Source organism: Ursus arctos, unplaced genomic scaffold (assembly GCF_023065955.2).
Source record: "Ursus arctos isolate Adak ecotype North America unplaced genomic scaffold, UrsArc2.0 scaffold_3, whole genome shotgun sequence".
Taxonomy (NCBI): Eukaryota; Metazoa; Chordata; class Mammalia; order Carnivora; family Ursidae; genus Ursus; species Ursus arctos.
Window position 1 is genome coordinate 22,754,607 of NW_026622985.1, and position 12,069 is coordinate 22,766,675.

The window sequence follows — 12,069 nt, forward strand, 5'->3', positions numbered from 1 at the left end:
GAAAAACAAAGGAAATTCACCATTGTACTTTTTGTAATCTATAATGCCTCCCTTTGTACTTTTCATCTGTAATGTCTCCCTTTTTACTTAAAAAAAAAAAAAAATGGTCTTTGAATGTTCAGGATGATGCCCGCCAACTCTTTGTGCTTGCTGGAGCTGCTGAAGAAGGTTTTATGACTGCGGAACTTGCTGGAGTTATAAAGAGATTGTGGAAAGATAGTGGTGTACAAGCCTGTTTCAACAGATCCCGAGAGTACCAGCTTAATGACTCCGCAGCATAGTAAGTAATCATAACTTCCGAACTCAACTATCATGAATAATTACTTGCAAGTCAAGTATACCTCCAAGTCGGTGTTATTGTAGAATTGGCTGACACATTCTTGTAAAACTCAGGATATTCAGGATGACAGTATTTGAAAACTTTTCTGTTTCTTGTGTGTTTGTAGATAACATTGGTTCTATTTCCTCTGTGTCCAGAAGTGTCTCAAGAGACTCATGCTTATGTAACTCTAATTGAAACATGCAAAATGGACTGTTTGCAGCGTATTTCCAAGAAATTGGAACTTCGCAAAGTTCACTCTGAATTTGGGTCTATCTCTAGTTTGCCTGGGACTAGCCTAAGGGGGGAGGTTAACTGATGTGGTTCTTTTCATTATACTAATAGTGCCTGAGAAGAGTTGTCCAGTGACAGGCACCTTGTGTGAGATGTACCCTTTTTGAAGGGGTGTGTGGTGATCCCAAGATGTTGTCTCACTGAGTAAAATAGCACTTGAAAATTATCAGTTGTATGTGCCCTGTTGCATCAGACCTTGTTTACAGATAGCTAAGTACAGTATTTTGTAAGAAAAATCTGCCCTGATTTTCTAGGTGGTGGCCACAGAAAGCTTATAAAGCAAGTTGTGATAAAACCTGGTCAGGGAGCTTTCTGCTTGGTGATCTAGCTACAGTTAAAAAAAAAAAAAAATCAAGTGTTTATTTCCATAATTTAGCACACAGACTCGAAAATATCAGATAGGAATAGCTTTAATTGGTCTTAAAACTTGTGCTCTGCACTCGTTTTACTTTCCATGTTTTTCCATTTTCTTGATTGAGCTATTGGCGTTCAGGGACGCAAATGAGGGTAAGATAGAAGATGACAGTTATTAATAAGGTCTAGGTAAATACACACACTTCACCACAGTGAAAAACGAACAGATGGGGGATGGCTCTTCCTGATGATCACGCAGCGTGTCATTGGTCACACATCAGAGTACTCAGTAGGTGTTAGTGATTTCGTGTGAGGGAGTAAATAATACACCTTATTGTGTAACCCATACCAATTTTTATTTTGCTGTATTTCCTAATCTGTATTTTTAATGCTTTATAACTATATAAACCATACATATTATTTCATATGTATTTTATATATGTGTAAGTAACATGGTACTGAATATTAGCTCCCCTCTCCAACTGGTGTCACCATTTCTTAGGATATATATTCCTTGACTCACAGATGATGTCTTTGCCTCCCTGTTTTATATACTTATAATACAAAATATTTCTTTCAGAGCGCTCACAGATAGATGTACATTTGGAGGTAATTTGATTTATATTTATGTTGAAATGATTGTTAGCTATCTCTGCCACTACACTGTAAATTCAGTCAGGTCTGTTTTCACCCTGTGTTCTTTCTCCATTGCCTGACACACAGTTGTCATTCACTATGCCCTTGTTTAATAATGAGCGAATGAATGAACCATACTTTACAGAGGCTAGAAGAGAAATCAGAAGAAAATTATTTACAGCAAGAACACAACTCTTAGACCATATTATTTGCTTTGGCACCACCAGCACCTGCAGAAAGATTGAAAAGATTGCTCTGAGCTGAGCCCAGCAAGGGGAGCTTTTTCAGTAAATAGGGGTGCTTCTCAGGAATAATTGGTTGAAGTCAGTTTCCCCATATGGTGGGACTTCCTGGACCACTGCTGTCTAATGACCAAGACTTGTTTCATGTGCTCACATGTTAGGATATTCACTGAGAAAAATAAGTCACTTGGGCTCCCCAGTATTTCATAACTAGTAATTCTGACCCTAAGATGGCAATAATACAGCCATTTTTCAAGAATGAAGGAAGTCATAGAAGTCGCTTTCTCCATAGTCACAGCGCATCTTGATTTCTGAGTTTTTGACTAGCGATGGGGGGATGCTGCCAAGTTGCCCATTAGGACTGTCTAACCACCAATTTACTTTAAATTTGTGATCATTTAAAATGGTTGGAGTTTTTCACAATACCTGTTTTTATTTGTCTTGTTGAGATATAAACGTGCATTATTTTTAGAGACTATTAGAACTGTAGCAGTTTTAAGCAAAGAAATGCATCTGAGTAATCAAAGCACATTTTAAATAAGAGTAACACATTACTTCAGAAGGACAGTTAGTAAAACCTTGTCATGCCTGCTTATTTGCTTATTAAATCAGATTTTCTTACAATAATGTACATTATATATGTGGAATTAAAAACAGATTAAAATACTGGGGGATTATCACCAGTGCGATAATAATTATTTTTAAGTTCAATAAATACGATAAGGGCAACTCAGGCTAACCTCTTTCTGTGTTTTCTAGTATCAGCATCACGTACGTATACATATCTATCTAAAACACTTTTGATTCCTCATTCAGTGTTTGGATAGCTTTTCAGCTCCTTCTCCACAAACCAAATATTTATTGAGCTCCTTTTGTTTGCAAGACCTGTTCTAAATGGCTAAGAACAGTTTCAGAGGATAATATCAATTAAAGTCGTGGTAGTTGGTGCTTCTCTGTAATAAACCTAGATGTATATCTTCTAAATTATCTTTGAGCACTGCACCCTAGCATCGGCAAACACGGTAGGGATACACCCACGCTCAGCTGACCATACGATCAGTTCCAGACGTCTCATTTGAGTTTATGCACAACCTGCTAGGGGCCTTACTTTCTGAGAAACAAGGTGTGACTGTTGGTGCCTCCATACGGTTTGACTACGTCTCCTGATGTAGATGGCACTGTTTTTTCTGTCCCATCGTTCAGATTTCTATTTACATCCCTCACCAACCATGAATGCTTCTTTAACCACTCAAATTCACGTTAATCTCTCCATCCCTGGACTTTCTGTAACCTTTACTATATAAAATGACATGAAATAATTTACACAAAATAATTGCGTGGTGTGACACCCACTACATTTTAGTAGCACAACATACTTTACATTGTTGGCAGAGAGGATTGAATGGGTGGGTAACTGAAACAGTGAGAAGTAAAATGTGCATCTTGATTTAGGGAGCCAGTGAGATGCAGAGGGAAAGCGCAAGTGTAGGGTCTTCCTATGTGTGACTTAAAGCTGGTTAAAAAGGAACAGTATTGACTTCAGCCTTTGGCTAGAGGTTTACTCATTACTTTCTCAAAAACTTCAGACTTTGTAAATCCTCAGCAAGACTAATGTCTGGAAAATAAACACAGTGCTACATTAAAGTGTGATCAAGAATTTTAAGGACAAACTCCTAATGTACAGTTGGTCATGTGTGGTTTTTAAGAAGTCATTATTCTGTTTCCAACAAGGAGAATTACTAATTCGTGTCTCGAGGAAGCAAAGTACACGATACCTGGAAAATGTTAAAAGAGCTTTGTGGCTGGAGAAGTATAAACATTTTCGTTTCAGTGGGAATTGTATAACATAGAAACTTAAATTGGTTGTATTATTACATCATTACACAGAAATGTAAAACTTTCCAATAATTTGGAATATTGTATGCATCAAAATGTTTTACTCCTTGATGTAGATGATCTTTAATGTCTATATATTATTTTGTTTATTTCTGCAGCTATTTGAATGACTTGGACAGAATAGCACAACCAAATTATATCCCAACTCAACAGGATGTTCTCAGAACCAGAGTGAAAACGACAGGAATTGTTGAAACCCATTTTACTTTCAAAGATCTTCATTTTAAGTGAGTAGCTTCAAAGCATTTCATTTAACAAATTTAGGTATAAAACACCTTGTTTAGTAAAGAAAGGTAGAATTAATAAAAGTGTTTAAAACCGGAGCTAGAAATTACAAAACACTTTTCTTAGGTGATTGGACAAAGAATATTTTGAGTGAAGGAAGACAAAAAACATTCTTAGGAGGAGTATTTATATATTTAAGAAAAAATGGCCATGCAAATGTTTTGTCTATATTTTTCAAAGTGATTTAAATAAAAATAGTTTTTGGCTTTTATTTCTAAATAGACAATATTGTGTATTTGGAGAAAGTGTTGCTATATATTCTTAGGTAAAGAAGAATTTTACTGATTATATGCTTATTTATGGAAATATTAAAAATGAAAGGTACCTTTTTAAAATTTTTCATGAAAATTTTTATTCATGCAAACATGTTTGCACTTTCTTATGATGAAAATGTCATTTAGAGTGTGTACTAAATATTACTGAGGTTTGAGCAGAGAAGCACTGAATTGTAGCCTTTAGAAATGCAAGGGATCTTGGAGCTCATTTTGTCCTATACACTCATTTTGTAATGAACTAGACTCGGAAGTTCAGGGAAACATTAATTTACAGACCTATGTTCCTCTTTTTTTAAAGTATGAAAAAAACCGTTGGACTTTGCTTCAGTTTAATACTCTGAAACAGTAAATAATAAAGCAGAATTTCTGAAAGCATCTAAAGATTCCTAGTCAGACATTAAAAATATTCATAAAGAAGCTCACTGTTATAAGTGTGGGAAGTACAGTTACATACATGCAACTGTACTTATGATTCCTTCCATAAGTATTTTATTTTTTGAGAGAGAGAGAGAGAGCATGTGTGCATGATGAGAGGCAGAGGGCGAGGGAGAGAGAAAATCTTAATAGGGCTTGATCTCACGACCCTGAAATCCTAACCTGAGCTGAAATCAAGAGTCGGAGGCTTAACTGACTGAGCCACCCAGGCGCCCCCTTCCATAAGTATTTTAAATACGTTTGTTACTATCATTTGTCACTGATTTATCCCTCATTCAGTGGTTCATGTAATTGAATTTTCCAGAAAAGTGCAATTGAATTTTAATTTTCCATGGCAGCTTCCCTCCAAAAAAACCCCCAAACATTGCACTGCTTTTTTTAAACAGAATTACGGATCATAATTAGGTTATCTGACCATGTAACTTTGTACTTTAATACATGGTCTAGTTTTTCATCTGCTTTTAATTCTTTGGTTTTCACCAGTTTTTAAGCTGTCAGTGGACGATTTTTGGCTGCTGGCAATAGCTCTTACCAAAATCATTTACTTTCTTTTACTCTATTTACTATTTCTAGGATATTAAATGACCAAAGCCAGGAATAGTAAAGCATTAATATTTATATAGTCTGGTATGCCTGATCTGGGAACTATTTATCTTAAAGTTATAAAATAATTTTAAGGAAACTCACTGTCAAAATGAGGCTTTAAAGTTCTTTTAACTTAGAATCTGATTTTTTTTTGCTTTTTGTTTACTTTAATACCCTATTTTATTTTATACACAAATGTTATGTATTTATTTGATAAAGCACAAGTAGGCAGGGCGGCAGGCAGAGGGAGAGGAGACGCAGGCTCCCCGCTGAGCAGGGAGCCTGCTGTGGGGCTCGATCCCAGGACCCTGAGATCATGACCTGAGCTGAAGGCAGATGCTTAACTGAGCCACCCAGGCACCCTAAACACCCTATTTTAAAACCAAATTTAAACTGTTCAAATAATGGCTCTGTTCTAACAAATCTAGTCTGAGGAGAAAATGCATGGAGATGGGGGTTAACAAGTGCAAAATCTTGAGTTAGGTTACCCTATCAGGTAAAGGGGCCAGTTGGTTAAGGTTCTTAGTAGAGAGCATTACAATCTTGCCCATTGTCAGAGGTATAAACATAAATGAGGTCATTGCCTCTGTGGGAAATGAAGAGGGCCAAGCTCGTCAGTGGGGGGAATCGTGCAGTCGGTCGTTGTACTTCAGGCAGTCTGTACAAAATTCACTTTCAGTCTTGGTTAGAGTCCCCTTAAACATTCACCTTCGAGACCATACCGTTCACTTCCAGCCTTGGTTTCTCTGAGTTGTCATTTCATCATCGCGCAGGTGCTGGGAGTCAGTAAAGTTGGCTCTCGGCATGATGTTCCCAGGAAGTCCATTTATCTTTCGTCTCCCTGGGTGAGGTAGAATTTCACAGGATGTGTTTAGTTACTGTTTTCACTTTAGCCTTAAACATAGGTTTGTCAGGAACTTGAGATAAACTTTATCTTATTTTGGATTTGCATTCTGTTAAATTACTATCATTGCTAACATATGGTTCTAACTTTGCTTTTTATATGTTAAGTGAGCCTCAGAAGAATGAGGGCAGAAATAGAATAATTCTACTGGGAACTCTTGAGTGGGTTTATCATTTTGTGTGTTTTGTATTGTAATTCATTGTTTCATTTTAACAGCTGATTTAAAATTTCAATTTCACTTCGTTTTGGTATGATTGAAATTAAAAATGAGGCAATGAAGCATGATAATTTAAGAATATATAACTGCTGTGACTAGGTGTTTGTGGAAAAGTGTCTACATGGATTATTTTGCTTTAAGGAATCAACAATTTTACTGTAATGTTTTTGCCAAATATAGAATTAACGCAGCCCTATTATAAAATTATAAGACAAATGTCTCTTCCTTTTCTGTAGTACTATAAATGTGAAATGGGTTTTGGAGTATGGTTACATTTACAAGGTTGATAAGCCTATATGGTCAGCTAGTTTTGTACCAGTCAGTCTTTGTCTCAGGAGTGTTAGATGACAGTCTGAGAATGTCAGAACATCTCAGAATCTTCGGTATCCCATGCAATATTCCCCTCTCCTCCTAAAAAAAGAAACCTAAGAAAACTTAACTTCATTCCCCTTTTGATGCTAGAAAAAGTCTCATCTGTTCATATGAAGAATGTATTATAATTTTATTTTTTGGTGAAAAAGGAATAATGCCTTATCCACAGTCATTTTTAAAATCAGATTTTAGTCATTTTTGCTCCTTGGATAATGAATTAGACCAGTGATTCTAAAGTATGGTCCCCAGGTCAGCAGCATCAACTTTATCCATCTGGTGATTCTGATTTATCCTAACGTTTGAGAAGTACTGGTTTAGATTAAGCGTTCTTTGTTTATGACAGATATGTGAATGACCTTCGTTGATTTCTAAATTAGAGATTTCTTCTGTAGTTAAATTACTTATCAAGTTCAAGCTCTGTTATATGTAACATCCCCACAGCATAACTGGAAGACCTAGATCTTGAACTTAGTAAAGCTCATCTATTATTGCTTGAAGGTGTTTTAAAATATTCTGTGGGTGTAGTTCATTCATTCAACAAGTATTTATGAAATACAGCAAAGTCTTTGTCTTTACATTATTGGGAAAGGGGCAGGGGAGATGAAATAATTATCAGGAGGTAATAATCGCTGTAATGAAAAATAAAGCAAGGTAGGGGGGATATATTCGTTTCCTAGGGCTGCTGTAACAAATTTCCATAAGCTAGGTAGCATAAAACAACAGAAGTTTATTCTTTCATAGTTCTGGAGCCTAGAAATTTGAAATCAACAGGACAGCAGGACTGTGCTCCTTCTGAAGGCTCTAGGGAAGCATCCTCTCTTGCTTCTTCTTGCTTCTGGTAGTGGTTGGAAATCCTCAGTGTTCCTTGGCCTTTGTCACATGGCCTTCTTCCCTGGTTCCTTTTGGCTTAAGGGCTCCTTTCTCAGTTTCTCCCTCTTTCCTCGTATATTTTACTATAGCAAAAGGAGAAACAAAACCATACCCTGCACATTTCGCTTGGAAATTTCCTCAACGAGTATTCAATTTCATCTCTTAACACCTAGCACTAGAGCAGTCTAGCAAAGATTTTGTGACTTTACAGCAAGGATTGCCTTTTCTCCAGTGTCCAGGAACATGTTTCTCAGTTCCTTCTGAGAACTCATCAAAAGCATCTTTAACATTCATAAATCTTCCAACATCGTGTTCATGATGATACATATATATGCTCTTAGATAGGAGAGGATCCCGCCATCCTTTTCACTCCCAAGTATCTCCAAAATTACTACCTTCTCTGTCTGTATTTCTTTTCTTTCTTGTTTTATTATTTTATTTTTTTTTTTTTATTGTTAGTCACCATACAGTACATCCCCGGTTTCCGATGTAAAGCTCGATGCTTCATTAGTTGCGTATAACACCCAGTGCACCATGCAACACGTGCCCTCCTCACTACCCATCACCGGTCCATCCCATTCCCCCACCCCCCTCCCCTCTGAAGCCCTCAGTTTGTTTCTCAGAGTCCATAGTCTCTCATGCTTCATTCCCCCTTCTGATTACCCCCCCCTTTCTTCCCCTACCAATCTTCCTAGTTCTTATGTTCCGTAGATGAGAGAAACCATATGATAATTGTCTTTCTCTGCTTGACTTATTTCAGTTAGCATTATCTCCTCCAGTGCCGTCCATGTTGCAGCAAATGTTGAGAACTCGTTCTTTCTGATAGCTGAGTAATATTCCATTGTATATATGGACCACAACTTTTTAATCCATTCATCTGTTGAAGGGCATCTCGGCTCTTTCCACGATTTGGCTATTGTGGACAATGCTGCTATGAACATTGGGGTGCATATGACCCTTCTCTTCACTACGTCTGTATCTTTGGGGTAAATACCCAGTAGTGCAATGGCTGGGTCATAGGGTAGCTCAATTTTTAAGGGACCTCCACACTGTTTTCCAGAGTGGCTGTACCAACTTGCATTCCCACCAACAATGTAGGAGGGATCCCCTTTCTCCACATCCTCTCCAGCAATTGTTTCTTGCCTTGTCTATTTTTGCCATTCTAACTGGCATAAGGTGGTATCTCAGTGTGGTTTTGATTTGAATTTCCCTGATGGCTAATGATTTTGAACATTTTTTCATGTGTCTGTTAGCCATTTGTATGTCTTCATTGGAAAAGTGTCTGTTCATATCTTCTGCCCATTTTATGGTTTATTTGTTTCTCGTGTATTGAGTTTGAGAAGTTCTTTGTAGATCTTGGATACCAGTCTTTTATCTGTAGCATCATTTGCAAATATATTCTCCCATTCCGTGGGCTGCCTCTTAGTTTTTTTTGTTTCCTTGGCTGTGCAGAAGCTTTTTATCTTGATGAAGTCCCACAAGTTCATTTTATCTTTTGTTTCTCTTACCTTTGGAGATGTGTCATGAAAAAGGTTGCTTTGGCCGATGTCATAGAGGTTGCTGCCTATGTTCTCCTCTAGAATTTTGATGGATTCCTGTCTCACATCGAGGTCTTTCGTCCATTTGGAGTTTATCTTTGTGTATGGTGTGAGAGAGTGGTCAAGTTTCATTCTTTTGCATGTAGCTGTCCAATTTTCCCAGCACCATTTATTGAAGAGACTGTCTTTTTTCCACCGGATGTTTTTTCCTGCTTTGTCAAAGATTAGTTGCCCAAAGAGCCGAGGGTCCATTTCTGGGTTCTCTATTCTGTTCCATTGGTCTATGTGTCTGTTTTTGTGCCAGTACCATGCTGTCTTTGTGATCACAGCTTTGTAGTACAACTCGAAATCCGGCATTGTGATGCCCCCAGCTTTGTTTTTCCTTTTCAACAAACAGTTCCTTGGCAATTCGGGGCCTTTTCTGTTTCCATACAAATTTAAGGACTATTTGTTCCATTTCTTTGAAAAATGTCCTCAGTATTTTGATCGGGATAGCATTGAAAGTGTAGATTGCTCTGGGTAGCATGGACATTTTAACTATGTTAATTCTTCCGATCCATGAGCATGGAATATCTTTCCATCTTTTTGTGTCTTCCTCAATGTTTTTCAAGAGTGATTTATAGTTTCTAGAATATAGATCCTTTACGTCTCTGGTTAAGTTAATTCCAAGGTAACGTATGATTTTTGGTGCTATTGTAAATGGGATGGATTCCCTAATTTATCTGTCTTCAGTCTCATTGTTCGTGTATAGAAATGCAACTGATTTCTGAGCATTGATTTTGTATCCCGCCACATTACTGAATTGCTCTATAACTTTGAATAGTTTGGGGTTGGATTCTTTTAGGTTTTCCATATAGAGTATCATGTCATCTGTGAAGAGAGACAGTTTGACTTCTTCTTTGCCGATTTGGATACCTTTTATCCCTTTTTGTTGTCTGATTGCTGTTGCAAGGACTTCTAGTACTATGTTGAATAATAGTGGCGAGAGTGGGCATCCTTGTCGTGTTCCTGATCTTAAGGGAAAGGCTTCCAGCTTTTCCCCATTGAGAATGGTATTTGCTGTAGGCTTTTCATAGATGGTTTTTATGAGATTGAGGAATGTACCCTCTATCCCTACACTCTGAAGGGTTTTAATCAGGAAAGGATGCTGTATTTTGTCACATGCTTTTTCTGCATCAATTGAGAGGATCATATGGTTCCTGAGACTTTTCTTGTTGATATGATGTATCACGCTGATCGATTTGCGAATGTTGAACCACACTTCTGTCTGTATTTCTGACCAACCATCTTTTCAAAGCAATCTGGCCTTTTTCTGTTGAGAACTCAAGATTCTTCCAGTCTCTTACCCAAGTCTACAGCCATTTGTCCTTTTTAGGTATTTGTGACTGCAGCACCCCACTGTGGGTGCTAACATTTGTGTCAGTCAGGCCTGTCCATTCCAAGGAATTGACCTAGATGACCATGGGGGCTGGCACGTGCAGGTTTGTAGGACAGCAGGCTCGGGTAGGAACTGATGTTGCAGTCTTGAGGTGAACTTTCTCTTCCCTCTGGGAAACCTGTTTTGCTCTTAAGGCCTTCCAGCTGATTCGATGGATGAAGTCTGCCCACAGCATCAGGGATAATCTTTACTGAAAGACGACTGATTAGAGATGTTAACTACAGCAATAAAATACCTTCACAGTAGAATGTACATTAGTGTTTGATGACATAACTGCTTAGCCAGATTGACCCAGAAAACTCACCATCACAGAGGGAAATTGTGGGGTGGAATGGAATGGGTTTGGTTGTTATTTTATAGTGAGTGGTCAGGATGTATGTGCCACTTGATCACAGAAGTCATCTACAAGTCTTTTTGGTAAGCTGCTTTTCAAATTGTGTTCCTTGGTAGGTTAACAAATGGGTAATCATTTTTAAGTTCTTTTATTTTGTTCTTATTTGATCTTTATTACCAACTCTCTTTTGTGTGTTCTACCCATTTTAATTTATTGTGTGGTAGGATCATTTTGTGATCTAGCATAATGAACAATTCACTAGCTAACCCGATGGAATGAAGGGCACTTAAATGATGATAAAAGTAACAATATTAGTTGATGTACTCAGATTTGGTTTATAGGCCAGTATTACTCTGCAGGGAAATTCTTTTTGCCTGAGAATTAGATAGGGACTATTTTAATTAGTGCACCATTGAGATAAATGGAGCCTTTTAGAATGTACCAGTTTGCATCGTGCTTCCATTATATAAGTGGTTATTTCTAGGTTGCATAACAGTCTATGTGAATTTAAACTTTTGCTTAACTTAATGATCTTTTCATCTTTTCCTTATAAGAGTTTATTGTCTTTCTACTGTTTGTGTTACTACCCTGTACTAAGCTACAGTTGTCTACTGTCGTATATTGTATAGCAATTTTTTCCCCCACTCTTAAGACTGTTCAGTAGTCTTAACCCATTGATCTCCTGTCTCATCTCTTATTTTTGTTTCTATACCATGGTTTTATTTTTTTAATTTAGGCAACCTGTTTGCCCCACGTAAATATCACTTGCTCGCGCAGCTTTTTCTTACCTGGAATAAGGTTCCTTCTCTATGTCAAAGTCCTATTTGGTGCCTGTGAGAGAAAGGAAACATTTCATAGCGGGAAGAGGGGACCATACCCTCTGGCTCTAATGTTCTGTGACTTTGGAAATTGGATATACTCTTGTCTCCGCATTGCCTGGCTGCATCCTGTGACTTCTCAATGTTTACTCATAGTGCATCCACTCACTTGTATCTGCTTTAATGTTCTGATCGAAGTGTTCTCATGTTAATGAATGTGTTGTTTTTTGAGGGTACTTTGGGCTTTGTTTTCAACC

General features: G+C 37.5%; 1 protein-coding gene across 2 annotated transcripts in view; it reads left to right on the forward strand.

The window, feature by feature from the left end:
• Window positions 1–12,069, forward strand: part of GNAI1 (G protein subunit alpha i1) — an 85,653-nt gene that overhangs the window by 64,060 nt on the left and 9,524 nt on the right. For both annotated transcript variants that reach the window (XM_026504526.4, XM_048212922.2), the window contains 2 exons: window positions 123–280; window positions 3,840–3,968. In XM_026504526.4, the coding sequence (XP_026360311.1) occupies window positions 123–280; window positions 3,840–3,968 (287 nt within the window). The remainder of the gene's footprint in view (window positions 1–122; window positions 281–3,839; window positions 3,969–12,069) is intronic.